This window comes from Carica papaya, chromosome 3 (genome assembly GCF_054855325.1).
Source record: "Carica papaya isolate Zhongbai chromosome 3, ASM5485532v1, whole genome shotgun sequence".
Classification (NCBI taxonomy): domain Eukaryota; kingdom Viridiplantae; phylum Streptophyta; class Magnoliopsida; order Brassicales; family Caricaceae; genus Carica; species Carica papaya.
In genome coordinates, this window is record NC_142311.1 from 14,689,441 (window position 1) to 14,710,062 (window position 20,622).

Below are 20,622 nucleotides of genomic sequence, written 5' to 3' on the forward strand. Positions count from 1 at the left end.
TATATATTTTAAGCATGTATGTCTATATATATAAATATAATAAAGCAATGATTGACCGCCACTGCATGAGGAAGAAAATTCAGCAGTTTACAACCATTTGGCTGCCAAATTTAGTCCGTAACGGCTAAATTAAATTTAATTTTAAAATATTTAAAAGATAACCGTTACAGATTGCATGAATTTAATTTTCTATTTAAAATTAAAAGGGTAAGCGTTTTGGGTTTAATGGGTTGTTTATATTTAAGTTCTAAAAATTATAATTATGTGGGCTTAATCCACAAGAAGAGAAAAGGTCCAATTGACTGGCCCAAAATCTAAGCTCGTTTGGGATGGGCTAACCCGGTCCAGACTCAACCTGCCTCGGACCCAACGGGTGTTGACCCAACTCGATCAATGGTCAACAGTTGACCCGTCAATAATTGATCGGTCAACGGTAAACTTTTGAAAAAAAAATATTAAAAAATATTTTTTGGTTATTTTATGGTTGATTTTCTTCATAATTTATTTTAAATTAGGTTTTAATTTTAAATTTTAATATTGGTATGTGTATATACATATTGAAATAACTTAATTTACACAATATGTTATTAAAGTGATATCTCTTATAGATAATTTATTTATTTTACAATGTAAATAGTTGTATAAATGTAATTTATATGACTGTTAATCGGCCTAAATGAAGGTTAATATTTAATATTACTGCATTTTATTTTTGTGGTAATAAATATGTGACAATTATTCAGTATACATGTGAACTTTAAATCAGCCGAAAGGAATATTTATTATTTGATGTGTTTCTACTACTTGTATTTAATTACTGTTACAGGGTACCGCTTACAAGTTAATATTCTGTTCAAATATAGAGTGTTAATGAAGTGCTCGGTATCTTGATATGGAAATAAACCTTTATTTAGAATTCATTATTAAATTTTATAATTTATAGTTTTATGTGAGTATTAATTAATTTATTTTGGTATATTCGCAGTTCAACTTCTTTTTCTACTGGAAGTATCACCGTAAATGTTAATTTCATCCCAATGTTGAACGACACAAATTTCAAGCAATGGAAGAATAATGTTCGACTTGTGCTTGGAGTTATGGATCTGGATTGGGCTTTACGGGTTGATCAACCAGATCTGATTACTCTTGACAGCACTCCTGAGGAAAAGGAGGAGTTTGAAATATGAAATCGGTCAAATTATATGAGTATGTTGGTCATGGAACATGTCATTTTAGAAATTTTTTGGGGCACTATGTCTAATGAGATCATAACAACTAGAGATTTTCTTCATTCTCTAGCATAATGTTTCACCATAAATGATAAGACCTAAGCATGTACACTTCTATCTACTCTTATTTTCATGATGTATAAGAGAAATGGAAACATTAGAGAGCACATAATGGAGATGTTACATGTGCATGCAAAACTCAAAGCACTTAGAGTGGAATTGTCAGAAGAAGTACTTGTGTACTTTGTTTTAATTTCTCTTCCACCACAGTTTAATCATTTCAATGTGACATACAACTGTCAGAAAGAATCTTAGAATCTGAATGAACTCATTTCACATTGTGTTCAAGAGGAGGAAAGACTCAAGTCTGAGAGGACAAAAAATGCTCATTTAGTAGTGATCTCAAAAAAATGAAAAAAACAAGAAAAAACAAACAGGTAAATCTATTGTGGTTCCAGTACAATAAAGAAATAACAAAAGACTCAGACAAAAAATATTTATTTCTTTTGTAAAGCTCCGGGACACCAGAAGAAACAATGCGCTAACTATCATGTGTGACGCGCAAAGAAATGTATGTTTTTTAATTTTATTTGTTATGAAGTTAATTTAACTTATGTATCAACACACCCCTGGTAGATAGATTCTGGTGCCACAACTAACATCAGTGTGTCTATGCATGGTTGGCTCTATTGCCACAAGCCAAGTGATGGTGCCAGATTCATTTATGTGGGCGATGACAAACCAGTTGAGGTGGAAGCAATTGTCAAATTTAGATTGTTGTTAAGGATTAGATTTTATTTGGATTTAGAAAAGACTTTTATTGTACCGTTATTTAGACAGAATATGATTTCTGTTTCTGTATTGGATAAATTTAGTTATTCATTTTCATTTGGAAATTAAAAATTTAGTCTTTTTCTTAATTTAAATTTAGTTGGTTCTGGTTCTTTATCCATGCATGATAATTTTTATTTGCTTAATACAATTATTTCTTATAATGAATATTTACATGTTGGTACAAGAGGTATAAAGAGAAAATTAACCGAGGAGTATTCTGCTTCTTTATGGCATAAGAGATTAGGTCACATCTTCGAAAGGAAAATTGAAAGACTTGTGTCAGAAAGTATTCTAACTCCCCTTAATTTTTTAAAATTTGATAGATATGTTCATTGTATCAAGAGAAAACAGACAAACATTAAGAGATTAAGTACTAAAAGAGTTATAGACGTATTAGAACTTATTCATACAGATATTTATGGACCGTTCCCTACAGCTTCTTGGAATGGTTAACAATATTTCATAACATTTATAGATAATTATTTAAGATATAACTACCTATATCTCATTCATGAAAAGTCCTAGTCCCTGGATGTATTAGATTTGAGCTGATAGTGAATATTATGGTAGATATGACGGATCATGTGAACAATGTCTATTACCATTTGCTCGATTCCTAGAAGAATGCGGTATCATCCTACAATACACCATGCTAGGTTCTCCTAACATAAATGATGTTGCTGAACGACAAAACAAAACACTTAAGGATATGGTAAGGAGTATGATTAGTCATTCTATTTACTTGAATCACTTTGGGGAGAAGCATTAAAGACCGCAATATATATACTCAATAGAGTTCTAACTAAAGCAACTACAAAGACCTCTTATGAGTTTTGGATGGGCAAGAAGCCTAATTTGAGATATTTGCACATTTGGGGATGTCCTACTGAGGTTAGGCCTTATTGGCCACATGAAAAGAAACTAGATTCCAAAACTGTTAGTTGTTATTTTGTTGGTTATTCTGATTGATCTAGAAGTTACAAATTTTATGATCCCACTGTTAAGATAATTTTTGAGACAGAAAATGCCCAGTTCTTTGAGAATGTTGAGTTTGTGGGGAGAGAAAGATTTCGTGACCTTATTTTTAAAGAGGAATGGGTTAATATTCCTATTCTCTCAGGTGTTATTGACAATGATCAGGGTCAGGTTCTTATACCTAATAATGTCATAGTATCTCCCATTCCTATTCAGGAAACTGTTCTTGAAGCACAAACTTCACACCCTTAAAAACTTATGCCATTAAGAAAATCCATAAGAGAGAGGAGAAGTGCAATACTAGATGATTATATTGTATATATCTAAGAACATGAGTTTGAGATTGGCACGGTGGAATATGATCCTATCAACTTCTGTCAAGCCATGAAAATTTTTAACTCTCGCAGGTGGATTGATGCCATGAATGAAGAGATATAGCGCATGAAGGACAATAACATTTGGGATTTTGTCCCATTGCCTATAGATGCAAAACCTATTGGTTGCAAATAGATATTTAAGACTAAGAGGAATTCGAAAGGTAATGTGGAGAGATACAAGATCCGTTTTATCGCTAAGGGCTTTACACATAAAGAAGATATCGATTGTAAAGAGGTTTTCTCTCCTATTTTCTTGAAAGACTCTTTCAAGACTATAATGACTTTAGTGACACATTTTGATCTTGAGTTACATAAAATGGATGTTAAGACAACATTTTTCAACGGTGACATTGATGAGACGATTTATATGATGCAACTAAAAAATTTTGTATCCGGAGATGTACAACAAATGGTTTGTAAACAAAAGAAATTCATCTATAAACTTAAACAGGCTTTCCATTAATGATGTCATAAATTTCATCAAGTCCTTATCTCGTTTGATTTTGAGATGAATTTAGTAGAAGATTGTATATACCATAAGTTTAGTGAGACTAAATATATTTTTATGATTTTATATGTCGATGATATACTGCTTGTCAGTAGTGATATAGGCTTATTGCATGAAATTAAGAAATTTCTGACAACGAAATTTGAGATGAAAGATCTTGAGGATGCCTCTTTGTATTAAGGATCTAGATATACCAGGATCGCTTTTGGGGTATTCTTGAATTATCATAGAAGAGTTATATCGAAAAAGTTCTTAAAAGTTTTAGCATGCAAAATTGTTAACCAGAGACACCCATGTGTCTAAAAAAGACAAGTTTACTCTAACTCAATACCCTAAGAATGATTTAGAGATTACGGAGATGGAAAAGATTCCTTATGTGTCTGCTATTTGGAGTCTTATATATACACAGATTTGTACGCGTCCAGATATTGCGTACATTGTTGGGAGGTTAGATAGATATTTAAACAATCCAAGTATGGATCATTGAAAAGCAGCCAAACGTGTCATGAAGTACCTATAGAGAACAAATGATTATATGCTCACATACGGGAGGTCAAATTAGTTGGAGATTATTGGTTATTTTGATTTTGATTTTGCTGGATGTCAAGACAGTCAAAAATCTATATCAAGCTATATTTACTTCCTTGCTGGGAGAGTTATTTCTTGAAAGAGTACTAAACAAATACTTATAGCCTCTTCTACTATGGTAACATAATTTGTAGCTTGTTATGAGGCATTCAATCATCGAATATGGACACAAAATTTTATCACTGGGCTGTGTATTGTTGATGGCATAGAAAGACCATTAAAGTTATTTTGTGACTAAATCTGTAGTTATGTATTCCAACAATAGCAAAAGTTCGATGAAGTCAAAATATATAGATATTAAGTTCCTTTTTGTTAAAGAAAGAGTTTAAAGTAAGTAGATATCGATATAGTAATTAGAATAAACTCCATGATTGTGGATCCGCTCACTAAGGGATTACCAATTAAAATCTTTCATGAGCACACTGCTCATATGATTGTTATATCCCTAGATGATGTGTAGTTTCAGTAGGAGTCAAGTACCATAGTTGTATTTATTTTTTAAGACATGTCATAAATTATGTACTTTTGTTTAGTTATAAATATATGGTTTCATTTAAGTCTTTGCTTTTTACATTTATATTTATATATATTATTATCTCTGAATTTTCTTACAGTTGATCTCACTAAGTTTAAGATAGAACCAGTTGAAAATAGACATGCTTAGATCACATAACGTGTAATTTTCATCCTGCACATCCATATTTGATCTATGACATTCGGTTATACTGATATACGTGACCATTAATGGTTTTAGCTACGTCAATTGTAGTGAAGGCCGCTTTGATCCTATGTCTTTATGATTATGGACGAGATTGTTTGGTGATGCATTCAGGTATTGATAACACAGTTATGAGTACTCCTATGGTTATTAACGCATAGTTAAGATGTCACAAAAAGTCCAAGTGAGAGATTGTTGAGTTTTTCTAACGTGTGGGCTTAATGTGGACCTTAGTATGCATATCAGACTGTCAATTTAGTAGACTCGTTTAAAAGTGATCAAATATAGTTAAACAATATTGGATCTTAATGCATCGAGTTTAAGTATGAGCTTATAATGTGCAGATACTATTTTTGTAATATTCTCATCTTATGATGGATGAAATGAGAACTGTAAAAGTTAGTCGATAAAAAAAGCGGTTATGGTCTCCGAATAAAGGGATTATTATTTTATTTTTCTGAAATTCCGTCACTAGAAAAAAACTAGTTTCAAGGTGTTGTATTGATTCGAAAGATCTTACTGTCAGATGTGAACAAATCTTCTGCGATGGATTCAAGTACGCTTTCAATTATATTTCTCTTTAATTCAGTACAAGGATGTATATTTAGTTTTTACATATAAACAAATTTGAAAAGAAATATTATTCTAACACCCCCCTTCCTCCTCCCCCCCCCCCCCCCCCCCCCCCTCCCAAGCCAATTATAAGGTTTAAGACTCTGACTAAATTTGTTCTAACTGCTATTCCCCCCAATATTTTATAAAATTATCATCCTTCCATTTCCAATAACCATCATTAGATGGTTTAATTAAAGATTTCATTTAGGGATCAGGAGAGGGAGACAAAAAAAATTCATCTTGTTAAATAGGCTATGATATATCAACCTAAACAAGTAGGTTATCGTGAGATTCATGATATGAGTCCTTAAATTGCCAACCTCCTCTTGAAGCTTAGATGGAATTTCTCATAAAGCCTAATAGTTTGGGGGTTAAAGTGATTCGTGTGAAATACCTTTTGGATTAGGGTGTGATGAATATCAACTCTCTATTGTGTCACAAGTTGATTACCTTCAAACCCATGCTCAAACATATTAAGATGTTCAAGGCAGAGATTAGGTGGGAGATAAAAAAAAAATCAAGTTGGCAATAAGCTTCTATTCTTTCACCTTCTTTGCTTTACTCCTAATGCAAGCTTGAAGAGAATAGTAAGCTCATATATAAAACATAATGCGACTTTGAGGTGGAATGAATTTGCTAATCTCCTTTTAAATTTGATTTATTGGAGATTATCATATCATGGTTAATACTATCTCCATAAAATCTAGATATACTATTTTGGTACCCCTTAAGTGATGGTAGGTCTTTGATGAAATCAATTTATAATCTTTTAGCTTCCCCAAAAAAGACCTCTTCTTAAGTCCACTAGAGGATTGTGTGATCTCTTATTGTCCCTAAAAAGGTTTATTAGTTCATGTGGCTCTTGGGCTTGAACTGCCTCTATTTATAATGTATGATGAGATTTAAATGATTTAAAATTTTTAATACTATTTTCTCTCTTCCTTTTCACAGAAACTTAAAGACAAGTGAGGTGATCATGAAATTGCTACTTGGAAAGTTATCTTCCTCACCACGACATGGTGAATACCAAAGAGACGACTGATGGTAGTCGAATCTACCAAAAATAAAATCTTAATTATTCAATAAAACAAATTTGTAGTAGTGACAAGTAGGGTCGAATCCACAAGTAATTAAAAATTGAATTTCTTCCTTAACCAATGAATGAAAAGTAACAACGGAAGTTTTTGTAGGATTCAATATTAATCTCAAAATACAAATTATAAAATAAGAATATAACATAACAATTAACAAAATTTTTATCTACAAGTTAGAAAATAGATCAATTATAATAAAAATTCATAGTTAACGAAATAGTTAAGCTCTAGTTATGTATTAAATCATAGATGCAAGATTAATTTCATTAAAAACACTGCAAATTAGTTATAGTTGTCAGAAACGTTCCGCTAACCAGTCATTCCTTATTCCTAAATCAACTAAGAAACGTTTATTAGCTGGCTCTTTACTGAGCAAACAGTCTTGGGAACGTCAACATAATTTAATCTACCAATGCCTTGAGAGGTAAAAAAATCTGATTCAAGTTGTCGGATTCATCCGCGTGAATCGATCAACCAAATTACTTACTTTCTTAGCATCGCACTAATTGCTGCTAGGTGCCGGAATCGCTCAAACAATTACGAATTTGAGCAGTTCGGCTAGCTGCTTGTCATTTTGCCTCGCGTCTGACGAACCTTATTTAAATTGATTCAAAGACAGCAAATATGTATATGTGCAGAAAGTAAATAAATCCCAGAATTGAAATAAAATTTTATATTAACTCAGTTTGATATCACAACACGTTACTGGAATTTTTTAAATCTATTAACTAGGGAAAAAAAAGCAAATTAGGCACTCGTGTTGGACTTTTAATAAAAATAAGTTTCTTGAAGATTAAAGAGAAGAAGAAAGATGAAAAGAAGGTGCAAAAGCTGTGGATGTTGCTGTCAACGGCGATAAGAAAAAAAGAGATGTTTTTTATAACCTATGGAGACTAGGGTTTCTTCATTTCTTTATTGAGATCTTTCCCCAAGATTTAAACTTATCCTCAACTTTCCAACATAATATTTTTCTAATTTTCGATTCTCAGATCTCGACTGGAATGAGTTTTTTTAAATTAAAAAAATTCGCTCTTTTTTTTTTTTTTAAAGTTAGTCGTTGCTCTCAACACAAGCCTTGGGCAAGACTTATTTCAATTACGTGCGGGGCTTGTGAACTTATCTCTTTCGGGTTAGCCTTGGCCAAAGTTTAGTTGAGAGTCTTAGCTTGCTCTTGCTGCCTTGGCTGCTAGCTGTGCCCAATGGTTACTTGTGCTTATTCCTTTTTGCTGCGACGTAAGCCTTGAGCGCGACTTAAGTCTGTGTGTCAAAATCTATTGTTGCTACATGGTCTAAGCCTTGCTCGAGGATTAAACCATGACAAGTAATTATTCTGCAGTTCTTTTAAATTTTGGACTCCGTCTCCTATCCTGCGTAAAAATAGACAAAATAACTTAAATTAGATAGTAAGCAATTTAATCAAACACACAAAAGTATGTAACCAGAATGTTGATTTTGTATCATATCAACGACAGTAGTTCATAGGCACACATTAGATAAGAAGGTTAGTTTAGATTCATTTGTGTCACCTTCCTAGGTACTTCAAGTTTAATATTGGCGACTTATCTCAAGACAACTCAAGAAACACGATAGTTTATATTTTCACTAACAATAATGAAGTTCACTAGGTTATTAGTTTTATGTGCAACATTGCATGGATTGTTTGATGTTGGTTGAAGTTCATAGAATTTCTAAAGGTCAAAAGCTTATTTAGAAAGAAGAGATCATAAAATCTATAGTGAAAATCAATTTTCTATACATCAAACACCTCTTGCAGTTAGGATGAGTATGACTTATCGACCACAAAATTGGATGCTCAAATCAAAGCTCTTCTTATACTGAACTAGCATATGCACATAAAATGTAATACTGTGCAGATTAATTGACACATTGGGCACACCATACTCTAATGAAATATACCAAGCTTTAGCATGTTGTGGAGTACCTCCATGTCCACCTCTATCTTGATCATTCTACTACAATCTGGGCCCATTCAACCAGACATTAACTCTATTTATTTGTTTTTCGCTTTTATTTATTCCGTTTTGTGTTAAAAAAAAAAAAAAAAAAAAAAGAGCAATAATTGAAACTGCTGAACATAGCCTATTGTTTTCTAATGGCTTTTTAACCAAGGCGTGGACGTAGGTCGCCGTTACTAGATACTGTGGTCCGCACCGTTTATTATAGACAAAAAGTAAGAAGCCCACTCACGTTTCCGATTCCCAAAAAGACCCAGTTCTCAGTCCTACCGGCATCTGCCTGCGTCATTTTCACTTTCCTGCTCCTCTTCTACCATACTACAAGTATCTCCATTACCAAACTTTTCCGAATTCATGGATGCCGTACTCCCTTCTCTCATATAATATCTGTTAATTTTAATTTTTTTTTGCCGATATTATATTTTATGTCTTTATAAGTATCTGTATTTTTTCCTTAAAGAAAAAAGATAAGATGGGATTTGATCTACAGTCTTTGTCAGAAGCAACGTCAGGCGCCATTGGAGCTCTGGTTAGCACCACCATTTTGTATCCTCTAGACACATGCAAGACCAAGTACCAAGCAGAAGTTAGAGCTCACCACCAAAAGAAGTACAGGTGAAATCTAATCTTTCTTCTTTTTCGGACTTCACTTGTAAGCTTTTCTTGTTTCTATTTCAGATGTGCATTTGATTTTTTCGTTTCTTTTCATGTCTGAAGTGGTTTTGATCTGTTATGAATGTTAATCCTTATACGCCTGAAATTTACTGTTGATCACGAATTTATAATTATGGCTCGGTGTCTATCTAGTATTAGTCTAAAGAACAACGGTGATGTGTGGATGATTGGTCTAATATCTTTCTATTGTTTTCCTTATGGTAAATTGATTGGACATGAGGTTAGCAATTGTTCAATAATTTGGAAGACTGGTGTATATTTTACTAGTAGGGGGAGGAATTCAAGTCAGCAGAAAAATTGCACTTCCTCGCCTTAAAATTTGAGACACCACTTAGCCACCGATACAAATTGAGCTCCTCAAATGATTACAGTAATCCATGACTAAGAATAAGTTAAGCAAGCCAAACAATTACATAGACCGCCAAATGGATGTTTGTTTAAAACCAAGAATGATTATTTTAATATTTTATATATTATATATATAACTCTTCATAGAAGGCCTTGAGTTTCCTGATTTTTCAGCATGACTGGGTGTCTAGAAATGGTAGCGTCCAATGGTGTGCATCATAGCTGATTTAGGGGCAGTAAATAATCAAAAAAATGGATTGGCCCTGGTAGTCTTTCTCTAAGTGGTGGTTTCTCTAATTTTCTTTTTAGTCAGGACTTATCTATCTATTCTGAAGAGAATATTCTGCCCTGGTTGGAGTGTACTTTTCCTATTACGATTGTTTACACGACTCTAGTGAATTGCTTGAGTTTTAGTGTTCGGTTGAATCTGGTATCCTGGTTCTTTATTTTTTCCCTCTTTCCTTTTTGAGTTGGAAAAGTCAAAATGGAGACTGTTGTTGACAACTTACTTGTTGCCTCTATCGTTTCTGGGAATCGTTTCTGGGAATTGTAGGGGAAGGGTCTGGATATGGATCTCTTAGATTGCAAGTATGCTCTTTGCTGCCACTAATAGTATATTTGAAAGATTTATGCTCTGTTTAATACATGAGGAATATCTTATAGTTTTTATTTTCTAATTTATAATGTTTATACATAAAAATAATGTAGTTGTTGAAAATAAAAACAAAGTTTTGGAAACGAAAAGTGTAACTATGACTTTGTTTGAAAAAAATAAAAAATTTTATTTTCAAAGTTGTGTCATATTTTTACTATTATTTTCCAGAACTTACTGTCATTTTCAATTTTTGTGTTTAAACATATATGATTATAACTCTCCCTGGAAAGAAAAAGACAGTATCTCTCTCTTTTCCTCCTTAAACATAAAATTCCCTGGAATTCTGCTTCATGATTCTTTAATTTTTATGCTTTCATCTCTATCATAATTGTATTGCCATGAAACAGTAAAAATACTTAGATGCAGGACAAAGTGTTCTACGAATTCGTACTGATCTTACATGAGACACAACCTTTTCCCTTTAAGCAATGTTTGGATTGAAACAAATATTTTGTCTAATTTATTGGAAATCTTAGCTCTGTGAAGTCATTACAATTGAACATCTTGTAAATTGATTTGTGAAGATATGAATCAAACAGATGAACCAATTTTTCTTTAAACCATTATTATTCATCTCCAAAGTCCATTAGTTTTGCTAGATCTTTTTATGTACTGTTCCAATTATTTCTAGTATTTATTTGGAGCTTAATTTGAGTTTTTGTTTTTGAAATCCAAAAACATGTATAACTTTTGAAAATGAAGAAGATTGGAAATTGATACTGAAAATATGACATGACTTTGGAAAAAGTTTTGTATTAGTACCAAACTTCTGCCATATTTTAACTATAATTTTCTTATTTATTTTCATATCTAATCACTGTACATAGTTTTGTATACAAACATAGATAAATCTAAAAATGGAAACTCAAAACAATTTTGAATAACTAAACAAGACCTAATATTTTCAGATGAATTTTACAAGACAATTCACTGCCTTATACATTAAACCCAATGTTCTAAAAGAATCTTCTGAACTGAATTCTTATAGTAGTGTTCTATTTACCAATGTGCTACAGTTCTAAAGTTTGGAATTTCTGATGTGGTGGTTATTTTCATAAGAAGTTTAACCAAATAAGCATGGGCCTTTCAATTTTAATATGACTTGTTTCATACAGGAATGTTTCTGATGTTCTCTGGGAGGCAATATCTACAGGACAGGTTCTTTCACTGTACCAGGGTCTTGGAACTAAGAATCTACAGTCCTTTATTTCACAGTTCATCTACTTCTATGGATACAGCCTCTTTAAGAGGCTGTACTTGGAGAAAAGTGGAAGCAAAACTATTGGGACAAAAGCAAACTTGATTGTTGCTGCTGCTGCTGGGGCTTGTACAGTCATACTAACACAGGTCGGCGGCATTTTGAGATTTTACCATGGTAACAATATTGCATTTCATTTCAGTAGATGGTTGGTTTCAAATAAGACGGAAGCTGTAAAAAGTCCCAATTGGTGCCCAAAGTATTTGGGGATACTATTCTCAAATTCCTAATGATGTTGACAACAAATTAGTATTTTGTATCCATAGAAGCAATTTTTTGAGTATTATTTTCATTTTGCACCCATTTTTATTTTGTATATTTTCTCACTTTTGGGTTTGTTCCTCCGTATATTATTCAAATTTCTTATCTTGCAGCCTTTGGATACCGCATCCTCAAGGATGCAAACAAGTGAATTTGGGAAATCTGAAGGACTTTGGAAAACCCTTTCAGAGGGCACTTGGAGCGATGCATTTGATGGTCTTGGCATATCTCTACTCCTGACATCGAATCCATCCATACAGGTAAAAGAGTCTTGTTAGTAGTATATGGATTGTTTAATATAATTGTTCACTTTGTAAATCGTACCTTTTTTCTATAAAAAAAAATTATTTTTTTTGGAAATTTACTTGGTCTCTAGTTACTGATAATTAAGTCATCCATGGCTTTTTTAGTTACTAAAAGTTTTTACAAAATGGACTTGTCAACATGGTGGATGCTCTTATAGTGTTTATGGTGGATATCTCATGCCTGAAAATTAATAGTTCATCCTGTTAAGCTTCCAAGATCAAATAACTCAAATCTATCTTAGAAATTGTTTTGGTTAATCAATTAGCTCAGTAAAGACTTCCTGTAATTGTCATAATCTAAAGATTCATTAGTGGTTAATTTATCATGTGAATTTTTTGTTCAGTCTCTTGCATCTGAGGGTCTTTTTTTGAAGTGGGCCATCTGTATAGAGTTTTTTTTTTTTCTCTTTCATAACTTTTTCCTTTCTTTCTAAAGTGGGAGAAATTCTGCTAGCATATTCCTTATGAATAAGTTGAAACTACTAACTACTACTTTCATGTTATGTAGTACACTGCATTTGATCAGTTGAAACAAAGATTACTGAAGGAACAGCTGAAGAAGAAAGCAGGTGTAGATTCTTCTTCAGAAGTTCTTTCTGCCTTCTCGGCTTTTGTGCTGGGTGCAGTCTCAAAATGTATTGCCACCTTTGTGACTTATCCAGCTATCAGGTAGGAGGTAAACTCAAGCCTCCTCAAATCCATTATGGACTTCATTCTCACAGTTAAAATTAATGATTGGAAACAGGTGTAAGGTCATGATTCAAGCTGCAGAATCTGATGAAGATAATGGCAAGGAAGGTCAACCAAAATCCGAAAAAACAGTTACAGGTGCACTCTATGCGATTTGGAAAAGAGAAGGACTACTGGGATTTTATAAAGGAATAGAGGCTCAGATCCTGAAAACTGTGCTTAGCTCTGCCTTGCTTTTGATGATAAAGGAGAAGATCTACAAGACAACGTGGGTCCTAATGCTTGCACTTAGTAGGCTTCTTTCCATTTCCCATCACAGATTAAAAACTATTTGATTATGGTGAGATGTGTAGTTATGGAGTCCTTGTAAATAATGAGTCTTTCTTCGGAGTAGTCTGCCCAAAGGAATAAAATTTGTAGCTAATGCAAGATTTTGCTACAATAACGGTCAGCAGGCACCGCGGCCAGGTTCCAAAATGAAACACCCAAATCTTACTGGGAAGACTTTTCTGAGTTTAATAAGTATTATGTCTCCGCCTATGCTAGCCTCCAAACAAATATTTCAAACACTTTTGTAGCAGTAACATATTTGGTTGGATTCACATCAGCCAAATATGAATGAAATTCTTGTATGGGACAGCCTGGCCAGCCTTGGTTGAAGTCATTGTTTGATCTTAATATCAAAATAGTTGTTTCTTTGGACAACTGAAAAAGAGCCTTGTAGTGGGGTAAAACTTGTAATTCTTTTGTTTGAAATGACAAATAAATACAGCCTAAATAGCAATTTCTGCAGCCCCAATCCCGCTCTATGCAATATAAATATATATATAAATTCCTGCTACTTGTTTTCAAGCTCGGGGAATTGTCAAACCAGTTGCCTTCAATTCAAAATGCTGGAATTTTTAGAAGTTAGGTTCTAAGTACCTTCTACTTTTATTCGGTTTCTAAATTTTAGTTGTTTGTAATGTAAAAATTAGTTATAGTGTCCATGTTACATGTATAATTAAATGAGTTCAGTTTTATTTTTAATTAAACAATGGTAGATTTATATTCCTACATTCATCTTCATGCTCATTAATGCAAGAATCACAAAAATATTACTATAATGGTACTGTCATTTAATTTCTGTTTTTTTTATTTATTTTGTATTTGTATAATAATTTTATAAAATTAAAATTTAAAGCAAACTAACTTAAATGTTGATTCAACAAACAAAGGTTTGTATAAATAAGTTTTTATTTAAAATATAACCTGTTTTATGTTGAATAAAGTACTTATTTGAAATAAATAAATAATTAAAAATAAAAAATAGTCAACAAAATGAATAAATAAGAAAAGAAAAGATTAACAAAAATACCAGTCAAGCTTATTTTCCATCTTTAAGAACTAAATAAAAATTCTCTTATATGCTACCAAACACTTAAGATCACAGCATGGTACTTTAGCTATTCATAAGCACTAGATAGGTACTTTCAAACACCATTCATTCAGTTCAGCGGTCCTCATCCCAAAATGATAAAATAGTGAACAAAATCAAAAGTAACAGCAGAAAATCACAACACCAGGGGGCTTATACAGAATCTGCTCCTTTATAGTATTTCACAAAAATCATTATGAAACATGAAGTCATAGTTATGTAAAGCAAATATTGTCAAAATGAATGTGTATCCGTCATTTGTCTTTCCATATGGTAACAGCAATATGTCTTGATCCCCCAGTTATCCTTGACAACAGGAGGGCAGCCATGAAAACAAATGTTAGTTCATTTTGGTTTACAGCAGGAAGAAAAATCCTAGAAACAACAGCAAGTGATAGATCAAGTCAATCTTAGAAACCAAACTTGTTGCGTTGTCTGAATCTGTGCCTTGAGATGGAGAGAAACTGCCTTCGGGTGTGCTTGTAGTTGTGACAACAACAATCCAATTACCGTCTGAGCCAATCCCAACTCCTGTGTACTTGGTGTCGTTCAGATTTTCTGAGTATTGAGACTGTGTAAAGTTGGAAAGCACAAGACTAGGAACCAGGTTAGGAACACAAGCAGGCATTATGGCCCCATCTCTTGTGTTAGAGATATTCAGATCGCATTTGGCTAAAAGCTGTGGATAGTTGGAGAACTGAGGTTCAGTACCAGGTACTGTGTTGGCACCTGTAGTGTTGGTACAGGGTTGATTCTTAAACTGGTCAGCTATTTCATTAGCAAGGCACTCTGCATTCTCATTTGCTGTTAAGGTGGTCAAGTTTAAGGAAGTTCGATAAGCATTAATCCCTTGAAGAAGATTATCTTCCTTGTCTGCAGGAAAATGGAGGTAAGGAAACATTCAGTTTCAGGTAGTATAATGGAAGGAATATGGTATCTGCAGTTTCCAAAAGAACTACTAGTTTCCTACTGCAACACTCCCATAGTATTTGATCCACTGCATCTAACATTTGTTTGATAGACTTGATATGCTTTAGCGTTGCTGATGATAAGTACTTAATTATCTTTTTCATCTCAAGACATATCATGGTAATGGCATGGAAATATTTTGGTAAAATAAAAGACTTATTGTCACATGTTCTTATAACCAACCATTAACATAGCTGGGATAAAAGCAAGAGCAGGCATATTAAACAGTGAATATGGAAATAAAAGTGCTAGATTTCTTTTACATAAGACCTTAAAGTCATCAGTATCTTAATAAAGACCATTAACAAATCTGGGATAAAAGCAAGAGCAGACATTAAACAGCGAATATGGAAATAAACGTTTACATAAAACCTTAAAGTCATCAGCATCTTAATAAAGACCATTAACAAAGCTGGGATAAAATCAAGAGCGGGCAAATTAAACAGTGAATATGGAATAAAAGTACTAGATTTCTTGTACATAAAACCTAAGGTCATCAGCTTCTTAATAATGTATGAGAAACTTCCAAGATAACAATTGCTCTTGAATCTTAATTGCTAGAATTTCTTTTTCATTAGTCCTCAAAATTTTCAGCATTTTAGTAATGTCTGAGAGAACTTGTCCAGCATTACAATAACTCATGAACCTTCTCTAATCATAGCCCTTGGAAAAATTGGTTAAAGAGCTGCTTTTAGTCAGAGCAAAAAGAAAACTACTGGCAATAAGAAGCTATCGTTCTAACAAAAACAATGGTATGAAGATAAATGGATGGATGACAATCTAATCAGGATAGACTGTCAGGAAAAATTCCTTAATTTTCTAATGTTGATGGCTTGAGTGGTATTACAAATGAGTAATAATATGGAATAGATCCACATTTGATTCCCTCATAAATAAAATCATTCTCCAGTCTTATCATAAAAGCAGTTTAAGCATTAAAATTAAGAGAATCTCCTACAGGCAGTGGAATGCTGTCATATACCCGTTGTTGGAAGAAAATACATTGTAAATGACTGTTCAAATCAACCTCCAATTACTTTGGCCAAAAAAAAAGAAAAAGTCACTCTCCAATTACAATCACAAAAGTTCAACATAGCAAAGATAACAAAACCTAAGACCTAAACTATAATATTAGGTAACAACTTTTTTCTAAACTGATGAAAGGCGGGTTCACTCTAGAAACTAAAAACTGGCTGGACTCTTTTTGCACTTGATTCATACTGGTAGAACAACCAATCAACGAACAAAACCTTCATATGATGCTACCATTCATTCCAAGCAAGCTTAAGAAACATATTATATTCTTGGCAAGATAACTGCCACCACTCTGCATGATAATTAAATTGCCTATTGATACTTTGGATATTGAGTTCCATCTTTTTGTTATTGACTATTATACCCCTTTAGTATCATTGGTACAAAAAAGGGGCAGGGAGTTCGGGGGAAAACAGCTCAAAGTGTTTTGTACACTACTCGATGAGTATGGGATAATGTGTTCCAGATAGGAGAAAACTGCTTTCTACATATTATAGAGACAATTCATAGTGAACAAAACAGGGATTGAATTCTACAATAAGAAAAGTGGCATTATGTACTGCAGAAAAGAAGGTCCATTACCCTTAACAAAAGCGCTCTTATTTCAGCCGTTTCTAGTCTACGCAACGAGAAAGCACAAAAAAGAAAAGAATAAGCAAGGCCACATAAAGATCAAGGAATGGGATAGAGTACAAGATCAGGTAGGATGAAAGAGAAAGTGGATAACATTTTTTAGAAAATAAATGACTGGATAATGCCCTTAACACTCAACGTTTAGCTGATTTCACCTCACTTCTAGTCTTTCATTGACCTCCAACTGTACCTATCCAGTACTAATTTAAACCAAAAAAGAAAGGTTTGTTCAGTAGCTCTTATCTCTTGTTTGACTTGGTAACTGGTGCAAAATCAAACAATGTATTTAGCTGACTTCATCTCACTTCTGGTCTTTCAATGGCCTCAAAGTGTATTTATCCATTACAAGTTTAAATCAATTCCTTAGCAATTAGCTCTTGTTTGATTGGGTAATGGTGCAAAATCAGACAATGCATTTAGGAAAATAGGCATGTGGATCTGACGTCAAGGGATTACAGAGAAACGCCCGATAAAATCAGTTGATAGACAACAAGAGAAAAAACCAGATCAAGCAAGTAGAATCAGATCTTGAAAGTATAGTGAACCCAAATAAATTTTTCAATAACAATTAAAGCAGAAAAGCCAAATATCAGACTTAAGCCGGAAAGAGAGCACTAGAAGAAACAAATAAAGAACCAGATGCCTATATATATATATATAATATATATAGTTAAAAAATGATAGCAACGGCGAAAGAAGCAAGCCGGAGTCATAAATGCGTAATAAAATGAGTGACCATAAATGGGAAAAGCAGAAAGACTGAGACAAAGAGGCAGAAAGAGTGAGGAAAGAAGGAACATTACCATGGTCAGCCAACACTGGGCGATTCATCAAGAGAATAGAAGAAAGGAGCAGAAGCCGAAGAAGATAGAGGCTTGAAGTTGCCATGACTTTTGCCTTCGTCGCGGTGTTGCTGAAAGAAGAAGAGGTTTATGGATGGATCCTTAAGGGAGATTGCAGGGTAAGTAGGAAGATGGTTGCTTTCTGTTGGTGCTTTGCTTGAATTGAAAGGGAGATGGATACCAGTAAGACCTAAACGACATCGTTTAGTATCAACATTTTTCTGTGAACCTGCCACGTCTTGCTCCAACTGGTTACTGCTCCAAGCTGGCATAATCTTAATCTCCGTTTAAAACCAAGAATCTGTTCAAACCGACCTTTCATTTACAGCCAGAAAAAGCTATATTAAAACACGCATATATATATATATATATGTATATTGAATGGCTTGGTTGTTTCTCGTGAAGTAATTTCATTAAATAATTTTTTTTTTATTTTTAATAAATATATTTTTATAACTTAAATATTTAATTAAATCACTATGATCTATTAATGAAATTATATATATATATTTTAATTATTACATTTACTATATTAAGTTATTTAATTTTAAAAACATATTTGACTTTAAATTTTTTTTTTACGTTCAAAATACTATTTTAATCAAATATTTGTTATATTTGACTTTATAACAAAGGTGATTGTTGATTTAAAATTTGATTCCATTGATTTTTTTATCTACTAAATATGAAATTTAATTGAACTGATAACTAAAAATAATTTGGTTAAAATTTTTTGATAAGGTAATTGATCTAGATTAAAATTATAAAAAAAAATAATTATTATCAATTGATATTAAATTAATAAGTATTTAATTTTATTAATTATGAATTAAGTAAGTTATTAAGGTTTATGAATTTGTTATTTCTTTTATTTTGACTAAAATATGTAATTGTTTCTCTCTCTTAAAAAATGTTTAAATAAGTTCATCTAGCTTTTTGTTTTTCAAATTAATCTTCAGATTTTTAAAATGTATTTAGGACAACAACATTTAACACCATGAATAACGTGTCTACGTGGAATTTGGTTTGCCAATTGTTGTGCCACGTGGCACGCAAAATTTCATGTGGCATCCACGTGGAGAGCAAAAAAAGCGGGAATACCCTTTTTCTCCTCAGTCGAAAAAGCTTCTTCTTTTCTCTTTGCAAACCTGGCGGTTGCTTCTTCTTCCTTCTTTTCTTTCTGAAACTGACACAGAATCACATCTTTCTCTGCAACAGTCATCTTCTTCTGTAGTCTGCAACTCAACGCATCTTCATCTACAACAATCATCTTCTTCCGCAATCTGAAACTTGACGCATCTTCCTCTGCAACAGCTTCCCGCAGAACCCGAAGCCTGTGTTCCACAAACTTCATCCTTTCCTCCTTTTCTTTCCTGATGAGAGCCATAAATAATCATAAAGTTTATAATTTTCTTGTTGGCTGTTACGGCTTGAGCATGAAGTATAGGCCCTTTTGTATTGTGTTGATAATTTTTTGAATGCTTATATCTTTTTACTACTGCTTGCTTGTGGAACTGCAGGAATATTTGAAAAAGATGATTGTAGGAAGCGTGATCATATTGTTGCTTGTTTTCAAATGTAAAAATTATTTGTTGTTTTGAAAAAATGACAAGGAATAAATCATGACTGATTGGTTTATACGTGGGATGACTTATGACACGACTTTTTTAAAATTTAGAGTAGGCTACTTCTTTCCATGTCTTCATTTTTAGGTTAGATTTTTTTTGGTTGTATTATCAACTCCAAGAACAATCCTTCTTGCAATATAGATGGAGACCCATAAATATGATCTACCATATGGGAAATTTACAAAATTTGTGTGCAACTAGATCTAAAGGAATGTCTATATCAAAATCTGAAGCTTCTTTTCTAGAATGTCTATATCAATTTTTGACTGCACATGTGCGTAAGTTGAATGTATGAGTAGGAATACAGTCATCCACATTCTCTTCAACATTTTTTTTTTTATAATTATTGTTAGGTGCTGATTCCACAAAAAATTGGAGAAGTTGAACAACTAGTTAAACCGAACTGATTATTTAACTAGTTTAGTCTTCTCAATTCGTTTCATAAGGGTTTTGTTTATGAAGAGTGTTCATGCTGATGTGACTGGATACATATGGTTACGTATAGTGTGTGAGTTGCTGAGCTGGAATATCAGTAATCGTTTTCTTCTTCTCTTTTTTGTATATAAAAAGAACACTTTTACAGATTCTGTTTTAGGAATAAAAGATGATTTTTTTCTTCTTTATCTGATACTGAATGTATCATGGTATCAGAGCAGTTGATCGGACTCTATTAAATTTCTTGAATTTCTTTCTTGATTATTGGTTTTTGATAACTTGATTCTATAATGAGGGAAAATAAAACGCAAGATTTAAATGCTAATGTTGAAATCGAAGGAGCAACTGAAAATAAAAGTAATGAAGAAGGAGATCAAAATCCTTTGGTGTTGCAAAACTCAGACAATCCATGGATAATTCTGGTAAATACTCAACTTACAGGTAATAATTACCTCTCTTGGACACGAGCTATGAATATTGTTTTAGGTGCAAAAAATAAACTAGGTTTCATTAATGGTAGACATGTTATGACTGAGGTTGATTCAACAGATTATGAG

The 20,622-nt window shown here is 32.8% G+C and overlaps 2 protein-coding genes across 3 annotated transcripts; one reads left to right on the forward strand and one right to left on the reverse strand.

The window, feature by feature from the left end:
- The first annotated feature begins 9,102 nt into the window (after positions 1 to 9,102).
- LOC110814518 (peroxisomal adenine nucleotide carrier 1-like) lies at positions 9,103 to 13,898 on the forward strand. Of its 2 annotated transcripts, none has more exons than XM_088216109.1 (5): positions 9,103 to 9,529; positions 11,708 to 11,939; positions 12,225 to 12,371; positions 12,925 to 13,051; positions 13,162 to 13,225. In XM_088216109.1, exons 1-5 carry the CDS (start codon positions 9,387 to 9,389, stop codon positions 13,173 to 13,175), a joined length of 663 nt encoding a protein of 220 aa, XP_088072235.1. In that variant the 5' UTR covers positions 9,103 to 9,386; the 3' UTR covers positions 13,176 to 13,225. The 2 variants fall into 2 exon arrangements, with proteins under 2 accessions (XP_088072235.1, XP_021897687.1); XM_022041995.2 differs by having other exon boundaries at positions 9,112 to 9,529; positions 12,925 to 13,085; positions 13,162 to 13,898.
- Positions 13,899 to 14,676: 778 nt separating this feature from the next.
- On the reverse strand, positions 14,677 to 18,163 carry LOC110814532 (putative GPI-anchored protein At3g06035). Its single transcript, XM_022042016.2, has 2 exons — positions 17,964 to 18,163; positions 14,677 to 15,396 (listed from the first exon to the last, which is right to left on the reverse strand). The coding sequence occupies exons 1-2, from the start codon at positions 18,046 to 18,048 to the stop codon at positions 14,879 to 14,881; spliced, it is 603 nt and encodes a 200-aa protein (XP_021897708.2). The 5' UTR covers positions 18,049 to 18,163; the 3' UTR covers positions 14,677 to 14,878.
- Between the last annotated feature and the right edge of the window lie 2,459 nt (positions 18,164 to 20,622).